This window comes from Rhododendron vialii, chromosome 5a (genome assembly GCF_030253575.1).
Source record: "Rhododendron vialii isolate Sample 1 chromosome 5a, ASM3025357v1".
Taxonomy (NCBI): Eukaryota; Viridiplantae; Streptophyta; class Magnoliopsida; order Ericales; family Ericaceae; genus Rhododendron; species Rhododendron vialii.
Genome location: NC_080561.1, coordinates 9,933,957 through 9,953,668, shown reverse-complemented (window position 1 = coordinate 9,953,668; position 19,712 = coordinate 9,933,957). Strand labels below are relative to the sequence as shown.

At 37.0% G+C, this 19,712-nt stretch overlaps 1 protein-coding gene across 1 annotated transcript; it reads right to left on the bottom strand.

Moving 5' to 3' along the window:
• Positions 1-1,600: 1,600 nt before the first annotated feature.
• On the bottom strand, positions 1,601-4,190 carry LOC131326473 (jasmonate-induced oxygenase 2-like). The gene is made up of 4 exons (XM_058359263.1): positions 3,701-4,190; positions 3,124-3,311; positions 2,203-2,530; positions 1,601-2,091 (listed from the first exon to the last, which is right to left on the bottom strand). The coding sequence occupies exons 1-4, from the start codon at positions 3,932-3,934 to the stop codon at positions 1,816-1,818; spliced, it is 1,026 nt and encodes a 341-aa protein (XP_058215246.1). The 5' UTR covers positions 3,935-4,190; the 3' UTR covers positions 1,601-1,815.
• Positions 4,191-19,712: the final 15,522 nt, after the last annotated feature.

The window sequence follows — 19,712 nt, the reverse complement described above, 5'->3', positions numbered from 1 at the left end:
CCAATTCCATCACTCAAACTCCAAATCATATAACAAATATTTCACATTTTTTTTTCAATTTCTAATATTGATAAACCTTTGAATAATTTCCGAAAATACGGGTCTTTACAGTACGACTCACGGACTCCAAGTATAGAAACTAGAAGACCGGGCATCGCAGAGTCTAGTTAAGGGTCGATATGTGGTATGTGAAGGTACGAGGGTATACTTAGAGGTACGGCAATTACGTGTGTATTTGATTATATGTGATATGGTAGATTGTTGGTCTTGTAATACCATGTGATTGATTAGATGGCTTTTGGATTCGATTGAACGACTTGATGTTTGTGAATGAGAAATAGAATGACAATGGATGACAAATGGACACAAAGAGAACTTTCAGGGCTCTTGAATGAATAAATGTCTGGCAGGAGCTAAATGCTCATATCATATACTTTCAGGGTTCTTGAATGAGTAAATGCCTGGCAGGAGCAAATTGCTCATATCATTTCTCTTCAGGGCTCGTTATCGAGTAAGTGCCTGGCAGGAGCTTTGGCTCAGACTCTTAACAACACGTAATTGGTTTATGAAGTAAATGAATGGGTTTTGGTTTGATTAAAGGATTTTGATGGGAATCCTCCGGTATTCCGCCCGAATCAACAGAGCTCGGCCTATAATGGTCATGAGTTTTCTCTAAATTGTTTTGGAAATCAAAAGGAAGGTTTTATGAAATTAGGCTCTATGGTGAATGGTATGGAATGAGGAAGTTGTTTGTGGTATTCATTCGAAAAGTTATTAAACGGTTGAATAGTTGTTGTAGTTTGTTAGATTGATATGAGTTTAAATGCTGGTTTTAGTTGATGTGTGAGAGGTTAGGGTTATCTCTAAGACATCCGAAACCCCAAAATCTAAATTAGTCAGTTCATTTTGGTAACCCCTATTGTATTTTATGTTCGCTTGTGATTGAAGGAGAAATGGGAAAGAATGTGCCGCACGAGAAGGTGGATTGGCATTAGTCGGATACATGATCTTGATAGTTATGCTTATCTCTGTTGCCATTGGGTTTCTATCGTATGTTCTTCTGTATTGCTCATTTGCATTTAGAGTTTGCGTAGACTTTTCTACTGGGTTAGTGTAGCTCAAGCCTTATATCATTTTCAGGTGTTAATCCGGAACAATAGCATGCATGCCTAGAGTGCTTGAAGTGTGGACACACCTTTTTGAAAGTTAACCAAATTAAGGAGTGTCTTATTTATCCTTATAAATTTCTTTTGAAAGATGTATTTGTAACTCAAGTTACAATTCTTTGATTATGTAATATTTGTAAACTCTTAACTTTCTTGAGACTTGACACTTATGTTAATTTGGGGCCGTTGAGCCGATGATGTAATATTTTAAAATCTAATGGACTTGGAAGCATAATTATGGGAATGAAAGTATGGCAATCTTTTAGGTTTCGTACAGAATATTGTGATGATTTTATTTATGGAAATCTTTTTTATTTATGTTGAAAATTGAGGGTGTGACATATATAGTTGTACATAAATAGACAATACAACTCAACACAACATTGTATGGTCATTTACATCCGGTCACGCGATCGATCGCAACAGTACATACATATCCAACACGCCATCTTATTACTATAAGAAAGCTAGCTAATAGTCGTACATGCATAAGCAATCATACAACTAGACGCATCCGTTTATTCTTCGGACCTCTTATTTTTATTTATAGTCTGGTCACGGACTCACGGGATCGATCGTTACAGGTGTACGTACATATGCAACACTAGTGCTATCTCTTCTCTCACCATTAAGAAATGGCCAGCTAATTTTAGGCCAACCCTGCCGCATTAATCTTGAAATCAGAAACTTGGAGGTTTTCGACATCTAACTTCTTGAAATTACTGCGCCTTCTAGTGGCAACAAACTTTCCCCAGTTGAACGGCTTGTACTTTGCTGGGTTCTTCTGGTGATCTATCAGCTTTCTCAGGGGCTCTACATTGACATGGTGTGCTGGGTTGAAGAAGAATCCAATTGAAAACCTCTCCCTCTCAGAGTTCACTATGGCCCTGTGCTCCACACTCTCATACCTGTCATTGGTCCAAGCCTGTAAACCAAACAAGAAAATTAAAAAACCATTTGTAAATTAAATAAGGATCAATTACAAAATCTCAACAAAAAAAAAAAAAAAACTTTTCTATAGAGATATTCTGGTTACCTGCATAATGGCACCAAGATTAACAATATAGGCATCAGGGATGGGTTCAACTCGAATCCACGCCCCATCTGCTTTCCGCTTCACTTCCAATCCTCCCACGTCGTCTTGAGCCAAAATGGTTAAACCAACGGAATCCTTGTGCGGACCGACGCCAAGAGCGACGTCAGGGGTTGGGCAGGGCGGATAGTGATTGATCCTGACAAGGCTTGCGTGATCTTTGAAGAAGCCATCCAAATGGTTTTCTGGCAATCCTAAGCTCATGGAAATGAGTTGCAATAGCTTGAAAGCTAGGTTTTTCACTTCAAGAGCGTATTCTTGGCATGCCTCCCTGTGGTTAATTAATTAATTGAGCCAATTTATCATTCCACACGTACACATGTACAAGTACTTTAGAAAGCTATCTTCTGTCAAAATATTGCCAATCCCTTTTTTAATTAATGTTTTAAAGAACTATCAAGAAATACCATCTTCCCGATCAGAAGAAATACAATCTTCAAATTATTTCGAACATAATGCAGAGAAAGTAGTTCAGATTCCGAGACTTCTATTCTTCTAATTTGAAATTCGGTCATCTCCCGGCTTTTTGTGCGTACGTAGATTGTTCATGAATTTATCACTTTTGTATCCGAAAGATGAACGACTTTTCTTCTGGAAGAAAAAACGTGATGAATTGCATGAAAAATCTATAAACAGTAACTATTGAAGATATAAATAATAAAGTTATCCATCTTGATCTCTAACATTTTTAATCTTTCACATGAATTGGTGATTAACAATCTAATAGCTAGTAAGCTACTACAACGGAATAGTATATCAGACCATCTAAGCGAGGCCCATGATGGTCCCATGAGTCCGAACTGCATAAATACTCAGGTGGGCTAGCTAGAGAGAAATTAAGAAACTAGCTAGCTTGATTCTTACCGGAAATTAGGAGGGTATTCCGGCCACCGATTATGCATCTCCATGAGCTCCTTGTCGTTGGGATCATGGGAAACCGGCATCACTATTGGACTCTCAACGGCAAGATCAAACACCTCTTTCCAGTCCCTAACGTTCTTTGTATGTTCAGAGTCGTAGTAACCCAATGGGTTTACTTCATCCCTCTTCACCTGTCCAAGTAGCTAAAATTAAATAGTAACAAAGAAATTTTTGGTAGGTTATATAGGTCTGTTATATATAATTAAGAGATCTTCCCAGTGCTCCGCGAACAATGATTTTCTCCTATAGTAGAAGTGTGTGGACTCTACACACTTCTTAAATCCGTACTTTCAAATCTACACGTTTTTCCCTACTTAATTAGAAAGCAGCACTTTTGCCCAACAATCTTTTAGAAACTTCACCATCATCCCTCCAAACAATAAAAAAATCTGACTTTAGCCAATTGACTAAACTCTTAAGGAAATTTTTAATAGAGTTAAAAATTTTGCCTCCACCACTGTCTAAAAATACTGCACTGCTCGAGAAATTTCGAGCGTGAAATTACAAACATTTTACGTACCTTTCCTTTTTCCTCCTTGGACTGTGCAAAGAACTCTCTCGCCGCCGACTTGATATTGCGGAGCAATTCTAGAGAGGCTCCATGGTTGACAAGTTGGAAGAATCCCCATTCCTTGCATGCATCCCTTATCTCAGCTAAAAGGTTCGATTCGGCCGAGAGATCGATCAACGGTATGTTTTCGGCCTCGGTGAATATGGCATGCTTGGGATAAGCTGAATCCACTACATCCACCATTGTTATGGATTGGAAGATGCACCTAGCTAGCTCGTTAGTAATTTCTCTGTTTTGGGTTTTGCTGAAATAATTTGTTTTGAAGGATTGAGTTAATGTTTCAAATGCTAGTATTTGATCTGACAGTGATATATATAGAACAAAAGTGGGACTGAATTTGGACTAGTTTTGGTACCACATTAGAGATAAGGGGGAAGGGAAACTAGTCAAAGCCAGCTTGCACCATTTCTGTTTCTAGGATTTTGTCATGCATGGCGTATATAATGTAACAGAAAAAAAAAATTCACCTTGGGTGGAAACCCCATGGTTTCCACCACGTATTGCGGCTCCCGCCGTGTATTTTTTTCAGTAAATTGAACCGTTATCTTGTGGGGTCCATATAGTAATACATTTGTACAAAAAATTATATTTATCGGATATTGATAGGTATATTTTAAATTAAATCTTAGTTTAAAAAATAGACGGCTATGGATAGTTTAACTTTAAACTTATCTATCGTCGATTTTTAAAACCAAACTTCAATTTTTTATATACCTATCCATATCCAATAAAGCTGATTTTTATGAAGATGTACTACTTTCTAAGCCTTATAAGATGAACGGTTAAAATTACTACTCCCTCCGTCCCTTTTTTTGTGTCCAGTATTCCATTTTGGGCTGTCCCTTAATAAGTGTCCATTTTGTAAAGTTAGGGGGGTAAAAGTTGGTGTATTGTCTATTTTGTCCCTAAAAGTAGATTTTATTTTGAAAAGTTAGTGAGTAAAAGTGTAATGATGATGGGTAAGTAGGGAAAGTGGAGGAAAAAGTTGATGTGAAAGGTGTAATGATAATGTCTTTTTAATAAGTTGGAGTTACGAAGCAGGACACTTAAAAAGGGACGGAGGGAGTATAATATATGCACAGTGGTGCCCGCAATTGATGGTGATGAAAAACCCTAATTTTCCAGCTAAGGTAGATGAAATTTGCACTCATAATGTACTACTACTTGTAACTTTTAAAAAGAAGAGTATTCAGAAAAGTTAAGCCACACGTGTTCATAGTAAGTATTAAACTAGCAAGTTACTACTCCTAATATAGGAGTACAATTCAAATCCAACTTTTCTTATACAGGTAATTATATTTGTTGAACATTCCAAACTTTCAGACTTGCCATGACCCCATGAACCATCATATCTATTTTAGATTACCTTCCTGAGAGCAAGTCCAATGATTTTGGCAAAATGGCCTTAGCCATTCCCAAAAAAATGTCCACGAATAGTGTCATTTGGCCAAAAATTGGTAATGTTGGTGCAACGGGGCAGGGCAATTTTTTTGGCCATTCATCTCCACATATAATTCTTTGTGTACCCTATTTTCAGTTATTTGTATGGGTCCAATTGAGAAAAAGAAGAGTTTGGTGGCGGCTTTGGTGACGTGGCAAAAATGACTTGAGCCATTTTTGGTGCCATTTTGGGTGAGAAATGGCTCAGCCATTTTATGGCTACACAAACAGCCACCCATTGGGGTAGTGTTTTTTGCCAATATTGTCATTTTGGCACCACTAGACTTTCTCTGAGGGTAGGGACGGATCCACACGAGGGCACGTGCCCCCATTCAAACGCGTGTCCCCACTCGAAATTAAAATATTTTAAAAGTATTTTTATATAAATTAGCATAATTTTGAAAATGTGCTAATATATAAACATACACATTTGCATATATCTCGAAAATACACATATAGAATTAATTTTATGCTTGAATTTCATCATATGGTGCATTTATACTTGTTGCTTTATGAATTGTTTGTTTATTTGGAGCTATTCTTTTTTGATTCTCCTTATTTTTAACTGTCTGAAAGAAATAGGAGTATTTAACAATAAAATCATTAACAAAACTAGTTTGATCATTCTAAAATTAGTCAATGTTCATTTAAAACATACTTTAAAAATTTAATCTGAAATTTTATGCTTATTATTACCTAGTTTAACTTAAAATACGCGTTATAAACTTTTGTAGTTAATACTCCATGCCTTAATTTTGTACGATTTACCGTGGTTGACTAAAAAAATGAACTTTCACTATTATGACTAAAAAGGTGCCCCCACTAAGCTATATTTCTCGATCCGTCTCTATCTGAGGGTGTAAGCGAGTCGAGCGCACTGAGCCGAGCCCATATCGAGTCGAATCCAATTCATTCACTAAACAAGTCTTTATAAACGAGCCAAGCTCAAGCTGTCTAAAACTCAAGCGCAACTCAATTACTAAATGAGTTAAGCCAAACCTTGAGCTGCTTGTGCAGTCCTATGCACAGCACACCAATAGCCAATATGGGGGACCCACTCGGAGCCCAGTTATTTGATCTAAATCCTACAATGACTTCATCTTGACGAGTAGTATTCATGCAACATTTCAATAGGATCGGTCCAGCATCTATAACCATGTGATCAAAACACATTTACCTTACCATTCATTCTCAAGCAGGGCCGGCCCAAGGTATTTGGGTGCCCAAGGCCTGTTTTAAGAACCACTTGACAATTTTTACAGAAAAAAATAAATAAATAGTCACAATACGAGAAAGCCAAAACTATAGTATTAAATCCCCTTGACTGGAGTACATGGCTTTATAGGTGAACACTTTGCCAATTGAGCATTTGCTCTGTCGATATAGGACAAACAAGTTGCAAAACAAAGCCTCCCACCTATAGTCTCACATAGCTAGTTGAAAGAAACAATAAAGGCAAAGAATCTTTTATAAGTAGAAAGTCCTACAGTCTCAGTACCAATGCTCTAGGGACTGGACTTTGCTTTTGAAACTTGGAGTGGGCCTTTCCTAAAAAGAGTCCTGTTGGAAAAATATGCATGATAATTTGTTGAAAAATTATATGCATTACTATTTATTATTTTGATGATTACATTGATGAAGTTTTTATCATTTGGCAAGTTCAAAAACTTTTATCGCAAAGTCCTTTTTCGGACTAATTTTTCTTTGCCTTGAAATATTGCATAGAGTCTCTTGGATTCAATGATTAATATTTACAAAGACTTATTGAGCTCAATACATGCTTTAACGGAATTATTCGGATGAATTTTTGATTTACAGGTTGACGAACCGGCTGACAGGCCGACTGTCTGAACAGAAGAGATTGTCAACCGGAGTTCACCGGATAGCAGACCGGTTGATAGAGCAGACGACCTCCCGGTCGATAGAACTTTTCTGCCTGTGAAAGTGAATGATACATTAGCGACCGTAACATGACTGAACTATTTGAGTTTTTCTTTCTTTTTTTTGGAAGGACCAATGCATTACCTTTCTGAGCCGGCAAGATCAACAAAGTTTAGCCTTGAGAACCGTAGGTTAGACATGGCATCCTTTCCCCACCTACTCTCTATTACGCAGGTAAAGACACTGTGCGATCGACTACTCTCTCTATTCATGTTGGTGGAAGCGACTTTCCTATTCGAAGAACCCTATTGCAAATTTCCAATTAGTCAAGGCTAGCTTAATGATAAGGTATAATAACTAGAGACAAACAGTAAAAGAGGGAGATAGCATAGCCAAAGCAGACGAGATAATAATGTAAGGTTTGTAACCTGACTCAAAAGCTTAAGAATATCACCCACTGTCTGCACTTCAAATTCTGAGAGATTATCCACATAAACACCCTTTTGCGTATCCTCACGCAGCTGCAAAATCATAACAGAACAAAGTCAATACGATATCATTTCAAATTCTGAGAGATTATCCACATAAACACCCTTTTAAGCTTCGTAGGTGTTCCTTCAATCTTAGTACTCCTACCACCCAAATCTTGTTCTACAACAGATTTGGGATTAGGGTTTGGTTCTTGAATTGTGTTTCGTGGGGCCCTGATTGGGTCTGTGGTGATTTGAGCAACCAAAGAGTCCCTAGGGTTTACCGGCACATTCTCAAATTCCTCTGCGTTGGAGTTCTTGCCCGAATACCGGCGCGAGGACTTGATGTCCCTCAACATTCTAACACATAAGAAAACCCCCCAAATAAGGTCAAGAAATTTGGAAAATTTTGAATTGGAAAAGAGATAGTAGTAAAAGTGAAGGTACCTGAAAGAGGAAGTGAGAAAGAGGATACCCAATTGACGAGACCCTGAAATTGCTGGTTGTTTTTTCTAGGGTTTCAATAAAAATCTTTGCAGTGGATCTTCATTCAAGAATGTAAACAACAGAACATGAATTTCACAATCTGTGTCTAATTTCTTTCCAGTTTCTGGATTCTGAACTAGAAAATCTCTCTCTCTCTCTCTCTCTCTCTCTCTCTCTCTCTCTCTCTCTCTCTCACTGGTTCTTGAAATCTTTTCAAACAATGGGTTCTTGAAATCTTCACAACATCTCTCTTTCTCTCTCTAATTTCTTTCCAGTCCCTGGATTCTGAACTACAAACATCTCTCTCTCTCTCTCTCTCTCTCTCTCTCTCTCTCTCTAATTTCTTTCCTAGTTTCTTGATTCTGAACTAGTCTCTCTCTCTCTCTCTTGCTGTGGTTCTTGAAATCTTTGGAAAAAATGCTGTGGTTCTTGAAATCTTTCTTTGGAAAAAATGGGTTGTTGTCTGTTTTTGAAAATGTGGGGTCTAAGATCTGGTGACAGAGTTTTGGAAGGTGAACCAGATTGGAAAAACGGACGGTCGAGATGGTGTCTTACAGATTTTTTAAATCGTCACCGCGCTTAGCGTTTTGAATTTATTTTGGGCCCCATGGGTTCTTTGCTTTTTTCAAAGATAAAAGGAGAATCGATTTTCAAGTTACAGGGGTGGTGGGGCTTTTTAATTATTCGAATTTGAGAACAAATTGAATTTGTCAACTGTGATTCACTAAAGTTGGTGGGGAAATCAGTGGCCTTGTTCGTTTTTTATCTTTACTTTGTTTTAATTTTATTTTTCAATCATTATTTTATATTTTTTTAATTGTTATTATATTTTTTCAATTATTAATTTCATTTCTCTCTATCTCTCTCTCTACTCATTACCTCTCTCATCAATCATTACCATATTTTTCTCTTCAACCACCTCTAAAACTAAAATACCCAAAGTTACCAAACGAACAATGCCTCTTTCTTCAATTCTACTCTCTTTGTTATAAAATGAGTGATCTTTTTGAGACTTAGTGTCATTTTAAAATGCTTATATTTTTCGATTTATGAAATTTTGTGATTTTTGAAACTTTATTTAATAAAATTAATTAAAATATATCAAATAAGATTCATATTGCATATTTTTTAACTCTCATATTGAAAGATATAAGCAATTGAAATAACACGTTTTTTCGAAAAATGTCACTCATTTTGGAAGGGAGGAAGTAAATATTTTATAGTTTAAAATGTCAATCAGGTCCAGATATGTACATGATATTTAGGGCTCATTTGGCTTCAAAAGTAAAATAATAACTTTTTTTGTCTCTATTCAAATTTTTTTCGCATTTGTTAGTTTTCCGTCAAACTTTTGTGACTTATTGATTTGTCTCAACGAGAAGAAAACTCATAATTTTTTTAAAAAGAACAAGAATAAGTAAAAAAAGTTTTCTTATTGACTTATTTTTGTTTTTATTTAAAAAATTATGAGTTTCGGTCAAAAAAATTTACTTTTCCTATTCCTCTCGCTGAGACGAACCAATAAGTCACAAAAGTTTGACGCAAAATAAATAAATACAAAAAAATTTAAATAAAGACAAAAATAAGCCACCCTACTTTTCAATCCAAATCCACCATTGGCCATCCACAGTGGTATAATCAAAAGCCAATTGTTTTTAAAGTTAATAATGTTAGTGCAAAAAATTGCTCACAATTGTATAATCAAACTTAGCAACATCCTTATAAATAATCAAATTTTGGGTTTTGGATAACCAAAACTAGCAATCTTTTTTCAATAATCAAAATTTGTGGATCTCACATCACATAAGTTAACTAGTTCCTAAATTTGTATACATACGTGTTTCAACTGGTATTTTCTTCTTCTCTTATTCGCCTACTCTATATATTCTTCACTTCATCCACAAACTATTTCTCTTTATTTCCTTCAAAAAGTGAAGCTCATATCTCTCGATCATCTACAATTCAACTTATCGTCGCCGGATTAAGGTATTTCACTATTCTTTTCCGTTTCTATCCCCCCCCCCCCCCCCCCCCTCAAAAAAAAAAAAAATCGTAATAGAAAGAAAAAAAGTCACCGATTATTCTCCAAAATTAAGAGAGAGAATCGATATATTTTTGCCTAAAAAAACCGTAAATGAAGGGAAGTGAATGGCGGAAAATAGAGGGGGAGAAAAAGAAAGAGTGAAATTATAGTGGACCCTTGTTTTGGTTATTGACTAGAAGTGATCATTGTGAAGCTCAACATTGTTGAGCTTAGCAACATCTTAAGTGAATAATCAAAAGCTAATGTGTCAACTTTTGGTTATCTTCACACTTAATGTGACACATTTAGGCTCCGTTCCACTAAAGAAAATAAGTACTTGTTTTTTGAATTAAAGGTTATATATTATGAGAAAGAGATTAATAAGTACTTAATATCACGTTATAAGTTAAATAAAATTATAATTAATTAGTCCATGCATAGCACAAGATTTGCCGCTAGTTATCATGCAATAGCATGAAGTACTGTATCTCTTTAATGGTATGCAAACATTATGCTACCAATATTGCTCGAAGAGTAATTATTAGGTAGTTCAGGAGTACCGTTACGTGGTACTCTGAATCACTTTATATCCACAGATTTCTGTGGGGTTTATACATTTAGTGGTAGAACCCATATGAATGTGTGGTTGTAAAGTAGTAGGAAGTACCACGTGGCGGTACTCCCGGAGTATTATATAATTACACTTGCTGGAATAGAAAATAACACATTAACTTCTTTTTTTTGGTTAAATCAGCTTGAAATAAATAAGGGAATAACCGAATATACAGCCTATGAGGAGCATACCCTAGGAGGAAACAAAAGAAAGAAAAAAGAAGAATAAAGAAAAGTGACTCGTAAGCCAATTGGCTACAAAATACTAAAGTAAATAGTACCATTTGTTTCCATTCCATCTAAAGAAGAGGGAACGGAAACAACGGCACATTAGTACCAAGAGATATGAGTTTGAGTCTATTACATAGCCATGAAATGGAAACAGAAAGCTTAAGTACTCCATTTGTTTCTGTAGCATTCGAAGTGTCTACAAAAGGGACATAGCACCATGCCACATGATTGAAATCTGGATTGGTAGCAGTCCGGATGTACATGACCAATGAGCGGCCACTGTAAGGCACAACTATAGTTGGTGAAGTAGCAGCAGAAGAGAAGGCGCAAGCAACTAGCAAGATGCAGCACACAACTGCACATGAACAAGACTGCACATTAACTTCTTTTCACAATCAATATCTGTCAAATGTAACTATCACATACAACTGTGATCTAACAAGATCAATCCCCAACAACGTTACATGACGTGAGATCCGTAAGGAAAATAAATATTTGTTTGGACAAGCTAATGAGTATTTATGCTACATAATTAAATACTAGTAATCGAGATAAGGGGAACTTTTGGTTGGTACAATAATGTAAGATAATGGAAACTTTTAATTGATGATTTCCATGTCACCATAAATACTTATTGTAGCTTCTTATTATAACTTTTGGTTGGTACAATAATCTTACACAATTGCACCTAGTATTTTCTGTTGCACCGGTTTTTCAGTAATCAAGAAACTTTTGGTTGGTACCCGATGTGCACATTTGGGCTGTTCAAAAATACAACTAACGGTCCGGATTAAAAGCATTTTAAAAATCCATTTAATATTTTTAATTCGGACCGTCAATTACATTTTTGAATGGTTAGGATGTGCGTGTCAAGTACCAGGATACCACGTGGAACCCGATTTGCAAGAAGAGTGTCAGGATGTCATATTCACATGAATCCTCGTGTGATGCCCGAAATTACCGTTTTATTCATTTTTTGTAATCGTGGGGTACCTGACTTCAAGGGATACGATTCGCATCACCCTTTTTTCCCTAGCCTTTTTTTATGGGTTAAAACGTTTTTCCCTCCACCAAAATCCCATTTGGTGCAAGGATTAATATGTAATTGTAAGCACTAGAAACAACTTATAAAGTCCACGGATTATGTAATTTTAAACACTAAAACATGGATAAAGTGTATTTATAAGCAAGTAATCTCTCCGCCCTATTTTGTCGGTCCCTAATTCTATTTTGGGATATCTTAGAATATTATTCTCTCCATTCCATGTGGGCAGCATGCCCTTAGAAATGATTTCATTCCTTTCCAAAGCAGGGCCCATAATTGAGGGAGCGCAAGCGCGGATGACAAGCGCTTGGAATACAAAGTCGCCACTCGGATTTGAAGGTCCGACACCCAATGAACCGTATTTTAAAGCACCTGCAGCGCTGTTTAATTTGAAAAAGTGAAAGCACCAGTCCGTCATAACCATATCTGGGTTTGGGAGCCAGGTTGCGAGAGGGGAAGGGTTTTAAGGCACCCCTCTCACCCAATCCGGAGATCGGTCTCTACTTAGGCATTTGCGAAAGATGTTTGCGATTCTATTTGATTAATCAAATTTTAGCCAATTAAGGCGGGGGAACAGTTAATAGGGATTAAAGCTATAACACGATTTTGTAGGGTGTGATTGCATAGCATGGATGCGAAAGTAGTAAATAGGATAAAACCAGGTTCTGTTTAAACTCAGTGCACTGTTCCAAATTTGACATGCGCAAGAAGGAACTTGCATGCACTGACCAAGGCCACTGCACGCGGTTCCAACCTTCGCGCGCCAATATGCAATACGCATGCGCAGATGTGCCTTTCTTACAAGCTCTGTTTTTATTTTCCTCTGGGCTCTGGAAGAACCAGTGCACACCCAAGACAAACCAAACAGTTGATAAGCAGTTCTAATATACAGTTTAAAGGCTGAAAAGCCCTACAATTTAACAAAACACCCCATAAACAGTGTGGGGATAAAACAACGACCTAAGGCCAAGTTACCCACGCAAGGCCACTCACTGGTCAGAGACAGACTAGCCCGCTCGTATGGAGCTCTGGCGCGCTTGTTGCACCCCGACGTGCGCTTGTCTAAACCATTTAACCAGTGTTTGGTTTACATGTTTCTGGGTTCTAGAACATATCTAGAATGATCTCAAGGGTACTCCACAGCAGCAGATATGCATATTGAAATACAGCTAACAATTCTAACAAAGGAAAGCAGTATACTAGTTATTTACATGCTCGCAGTGATCTATATACAAAGAAATGCATAAAATAGCAAGACACCAATCCCCACGCGGACCTGCGCGCGCAGCCACAGAGTGGCGCGCGCGTGCTGTGGACCCGCGCACACTGGTTCCTACCAGGACGATTTTTGAAACCCTGTTAGCTTTTGGGCCAGGACTAGTATTGATTACCAACCTTGGCCCTGCCAGCCCCCCTCAGGGATCAGAACAGGAAAACAGTAAGTATGCTATACCTTTGGTTTTGGGTTTGAAAGAGTATTTGAGCTTTGATATTTGAAGGCTAGATTGAGGGGTTGGATGTTTGATGATTGAAGGAGGAAGAACAAATTGTGCTCTTGGATGCCTTTGTATCTCTTTAGTTGGCTTAAATGAGTACAAAGTGGTAACCTTTTGAAAATGAATTTTTGTAAGCCTTTGAATTTTTTGAACCCAATGTGTATGGATTTTTCTAACTCTTTGAATGGAAGCATATGAGGGGTATATATAGGAGAGAAGTGGTAGGTATGGAGCTGCAAAGAGAGGAGCTCAGTTAGTCCACGAGGCTGGCTGAGGCTGCTTGGTGGTTAAGCTTACCAACCCATAAAGGTGATGGGGACAGGCTTAATCGACGCGGGCGCATTGCGCTCTGGCGCGCGCGTGTTGCGCCCTGGTGCGCGTGGGTCAACGGTCAAGCTTTGATTGTTGACCACACCTAGTAGCTTGACCCGCGCGCGCAGGTTTGGGAGCAGCGCGGGCATGTACCACCTACTCACGCGTTAGTCAACGGTCAAACTTGTTAAGTTGATCTGTGCGCGCAGGCGCTCAACCAACTTGTGCCAGTAGGATTTTTGGCTTTTGAAGTGGCTTCGGCTAGATTAGGTTTAAAGGTTTTGCAAACACTCAAATCTCAAACACTCAACATTCCCGAGGTGTTCTTGATCCGTTTCATCATTAGGAAATCAAAAGTCGTAAGTAAACTAATGTGGAAGCCTAGATTAAGGTGTCTACATTCCAATTTGTTTGTTCTCAAAAATTAAAAAATAGGAAAAAGTAGAGAGAGGGAGATAGTAAAAGAAACAAACAAAATCAACTAAAATAATTTTGATAACTCTATTTATTGTATTTTCTTTTTTAGGTCTCTTTTTATTGTATTTTATTTTTTAAGTCACTCCCACATGCGAGTGTCTGTTGCAAGTTGTAATCAAACAACTCTAAAATGCTCATTAACATTTCTATATAAAGTTCACAATTTGTATTTACCTGTCAATGGACCGAGATTCTCAAAACAATACGAATCCAATCTTCACAAATCCGCCAAGGCCAATCCGAATCCGAAAAATCGGATATACGATCCGAAAACCCGATCCATTCCGATTCCATTTCATGACTTTTTTTTTAATCATACCATAATGCTTAATAATTAGAGGTGTTATGTGTAATTTGAGTTAGTGAATTATTATATTAAGTTGGTGTGATAACAGATCAGAGTCGGAATTGGACTGGATTATCTGGATCCGATTCGTTATTGTCAAATTTCCCGAAGTCAGTTTAAATGAGTTTTTAGATCTGATTTTTTTACCGGATTCGGATCATGTCGGATCATATATCGTTCTATTGGCAGACCTAGTTTATGGATATTTGGCATGGTTTACTATACATGTATTATGTACATGCATATTGCTTTTCAATGATATGACTTAAGTAACATTCAATAAAAATGGTCAGCAGGCCTGGAAACTTTTTGATATGGTATCGACCTTTTGGAATCCTCTATAAATGACATTTATGTAAATTGGGATGCAGGAAGAGCAAGATGAGATTAGGTCAAGAAAAAGTAAATCAGAGGCTCTGCAATGGAACGATTACAAGTGAATGCCATTCACGCAATGCGTAAGTGAATTTCACCACGCTTTTTGTCGACAATTATTTGATTTCAATCAACGTATTTTTTATTTTTATTTTCATGGCTAAAAGCTCTTAATTTTCTATGTTTTGCAGGTTGTTAATGTAACCCTAAGAGTAGCCAACATAATTAGTGGGGTATTCAGGCGAGCAATGACCGACGTCGACGTAAAAGGTAGAGATTGAAAAAAATTTCCATTAAGATTGTCTAAATGTTGTTGCAATGATCGTACAAGTGATGCATACCATGTGCTCTTTTGTTTTGTTTTAGTTTTTTTTTTCCAAAATAATAGGAGCAAACAAAATATTTTATAACTTGGATTAGAAATCACTTTTTGCTTACTTTTACAAATGTGCTTGAATTATGCCTTGAGCCTAAATGTAAAGGACTTTGATCATATGCTAAGAATAAAGATCCCTTGCTTTGGAGGAGGGGCCGAGGCACTACCGGCTGCTGTGCTCCAAATACGGGCTTTGTGCCGAGCTCTAAAATGCAAATACTGTTGTGAAACTGATGGATGACAAAAGGTTCACAATGATTGAAGCCATTAAATTCTTCTACGAATTAAGTTTAAGAATAAGAAACGCAGTTGTAATAGTAGCGTATTAATTATACGTTTGATATTTCATCCCTATAAAGACCGAAGGGAAATTGTAATGAAAAGTAAGAATCAGAAGAATCCGATTGATCCTGTAGATCAATTGTGTTTCTGATAGTTCTGGAAGAACTACATTTAACATATATTGTGTTCTTTATTGTCTTTACTTTATGTTATGTTCTTTTGATATTTCCTTAGTTTTATAACACGTTATCAGCACGAGTCTCTACTTGACTGAGAAGGTAATGGGTTATATTTGACATTGATTTTTATCTCTGTTAATGTTTGTCTATTACATGCATATATAGATATGTAAATTACAAGTAAATTATTGACAGAAAAATGTTCTACCATAAGTAGTTCCCTGATGAATACTCGAAGTATTCTTGCTTTTAATAAATACTTGAAGTAATTGGATTCTGGCAATAATAAATACCTGAAGTATTTACTACGGAACATAGAAGTATTCAAACTATTTATTTATGGGTGCTTGCAGTACTTACACTACGTAATAAATTGATATATTAAGTGACAAATGTGCATTTAATATCTTATTCATTATCTGTGATTACGTAACATGAACATATTTATATATTGCTCTACACATGTTAACTTACGGATGATAGAGGCTACTAAAAATGTTTTCTTTTCATATTTTATATTACATTTAGAAATTTGTTTCATTTGCAAATTAGTGAAAGTCACATTATGTTTTGTGCATATTATTATTGCATAACATTTACCCAAATTAGTTAAATTTGCTCCATTAACTTGATTGTCTCTTTAAATATTTGTCTGGATTAAAATTTCTAATTTTATAGACAATGTTGAAATACACAAAATTGAATTTCACGGTACTAGACATTTCTGGAAGGTATTATTTATCATGTATACTTAATGTGGAAATCCATCTCGATGCTATGGAACTCGTAAACACAATTACCAATGGTAACGATGCATCCCCGAAGGATCGTGCAAAGGCCATGATCTTCATTCGACACCATCTCCACGAGGACCTGAAGTCCGAATACTTTACAGTGAAAGACCCACTAAGTTTGTGGAATAATCTGAAGGAAAGGTATGGGCATCAGAAGGCTGTAATCCTACAAAATGCTCATTATCGCTGGTTGAATCTATAAATCTGTTAGTGAGTATATCTCTATTCTGTTCAAGATAGTTTTAATTTTGAAATTATGTGGAGAACATATTACTGAAGAAGATATGTTGGAAAAGACTTTTTCCACTTTTCACGCCAACAATTTGCTCCTGCAGTAGCAATACAGAGAGCGTGGGTTTGAGAAATACTCAGATTTAATCTCTCGCCTTCTAGTCGCTGAACAAAATAATGAACTATTGCTGAGAAATCACGAGTCTCATCCAACTGCTGCTCTACCATTCCCTGAAGTGAATAGAGTCTCTTTTCCGAGTAATGGACAACGTCGTAGTTGTGGACATAGACGTGGTCGAGGTAGCCATAACTACCAAGTCCATGGAGGATAAATTCAGATTTCAAGCAAGAAACTGGAGTATCCCTAGAAGTGGAATAAATGGAACAAATTTAAGTATTGATAATGCTTTGTACTCTACTGCATCTAAAAGAAATCTGCTAAGTTTCAAAGACATATGTCGTAATGGTTATCATATTGAAACCATCAGCGAAGGCAAAGAAGAGTATTTGCATATCACTTCTTATGTATCTGGCCAGAAGCTAGTATTGGAAAAACTTTCTGCGTTCTCTGCTTGGTTATATTGTACGACGATTAGAACAATTCAATCATATTCTGTTATGCACCAGAAGTGTATTAACCCAAAAAATTTCATGCTATGGCATGATCGCCTTAGGCATCCAAGTTCAATAATAATGCGTTGTATTGTTGAAAATTCACATGGGCATCTGTTGAAAAACCAGAAGATTCTTTTGCCCAGGAATTATCCTTATACAGCTTATTCACAAGGAAAATTAATAACCAGACCATCCCTCTTGAAAATCTTTGTTGAATCATCATTCTTTTTACAAAGAATTTAAGGGGATATTTGTGGCCCGATACACCCACCATGCGGACCATTTCATTATTTTATGATTCTAATTGTTGCTTCTACCAGATGGTCACATACTTGTTTATTATCTACATGAAATGTTGCATTTGCTAAATTTCTTGCCCAAATAATTTGATTACTAGCACAGTTTTCAAACTACCCAATCGTAACAATTCGAATTGACAATGCTGGAGAATTCACATCTCAAGCATTTAATGATTACTGCATGTCAATTGACATTGATGTTGAGTATCCTATTGCACACACTCATACCCAGAATGGTTTAGCTGAATCTTTTATTAAAAGACTACAGTTGATTGCTCGACCATTGCTTATGAAAACAAAATTACCAATTTCTGCTTGGGGACATGCTATTTTACATGTTGCATCTCTAATTCGTATTAGACTAACTGCATATCATAAATATACACCAACACAATTTGTACTTGGTCAACATTCGAATATCTCTCACTTAAGGATTTTTGGTTGTGCTGTGTCTGTGCCCATTGCACCTCCCCAACGCACTAAAGTGGGTCCTCAATGTAGACTTGGTATTTATGTTGGTTTTGACTCTCTGTCTATCATTAGATACCAATGTGATGTGTTTAAGGCACGATTTGAGAATTTCCATTTTGATAAATTAGTATTCCCACCATTAGGGGGAGATAAGTTGCAGCCAGAAGCTCAGTGAGAAATTATTTGGAATGCTTCAACGTTATCTCATCTTGATCCTCGTACTAATCAATGTGAACTAGAAGTTCAAAGGATCATTCATTTGCAAAGTATTGCAAATCAATTTTCGGATGTATTCACCGACACAAAAAGGGTAACTAAGTCCCATATACCAGCTGCTAACGTTCTTGCACAGATTGAAGTTCCTGTAGGACAGACCACTTGTATAACAGCTAATGAATCTAAGACACGCCAGAATCGTGGGAGACCAGCCAGTGCAAAAGATAAACTTTCCAGGAAGAGAAAAATCCAAGTCAAAGAGGCTAATGCCCCAGAAGTAGCTGGTACTCTTGAAGAGATCAAGCTAACAAACGCAAGCACTCCCGAAGAGGCTAAACCTACAGGACAAGCAAATGAAAGAATGAATCTACCAATATTTCCTCGTAACTATGAATCTCTCGAAGAGCTATTTCTTGAAGAGGAACAGGTACTTGCAAATAATGAAGATCTCTGTAGAGACTCGGAATTTTTTTTTAATTTTTGAAACGTATATTAAATACCTAATTGGGAGAATATGGTATGTTTGGTGATTAATTGAATTGAGGATTGAAGTGATAAGATGGAAACTTGAGGGAGTATGTGTGTAATATAGATATACAGGGGTATAAATAGAGGGGTGTGTGTGTAGGGGATTAAAAACCCCCAAAATATCTCTCTCTCCTCGCGTCTCTCTCTCGGCTCTCCCTCTCTCTCCACCGACCTCTCTCTCTCTCTCTCTTGCTCCCTCACTCAAAACTTCACTCCATCTCACAAAAATCTCAATGATCCATCTATATTTCATCTCTAGGACGCAACCTCGGGCTCGTATCGCATTGGGTAAGGCTTGGGGGGAGGATCTTGGAGGATTTCGGAGCTTTGGAAGCTAGGGCTCGTTTGTTGATCTCGTGTTTGAAGTTTCTAACCTTGAGGTAGGGATTTCTTACTCATTCTATGTGTTTATGAGTTGATTTCGTGTTTTAATCGAGCTTTGATCGTCCTACTTCGTTCATTTGAAAAGTTGTCAAAATCTGCAGAAAATCTCCCAAAATCGCCTAGGGATTGATCCCCAAGCATGAGGGATCGATCCATCATTCAAATATGGACTTCATATGACTTTTTACCTTGGGGATCGATTCCCAAGAGAGGAGGGATCGATCCCTCCCCTCTCTGGAAATTCAGCCCGTCGTTTGAGTTTCAGCCCAACTTCAAACGGCCATAACTTCTTCGTCCGATGTCCGTTTCATGCAAATTTTATATCGATTCAAAGGTCTTGAAGTTAGCTTTCATTTTCCACTAGAATCACCTTAAGACTCTTAGTACACAGA

Coding starts and splice junctions, on each gene's coding strand:
- LOC131326473 (XM_058359263.1), bottom strand. CDS start 3,934: ATGGTGGATGTAGTGGATTCAGCTTATCCCAAGCATGCCATATTCACC. Junction 3,312..3,700: donor CCAAGGAGGAAAAAGGAAAG/GTACGTAAAATG, acceptor CTACTTGGACAG/GTGAAGAGGGATGAAGTAAA. Junction 2,092..2,202: donor ATCTTGGTGCCATTATGCAG/GTAACCAGAATA, acceptor TTTGGTTTACAG/GCTTGGACCAATGACAGGTA.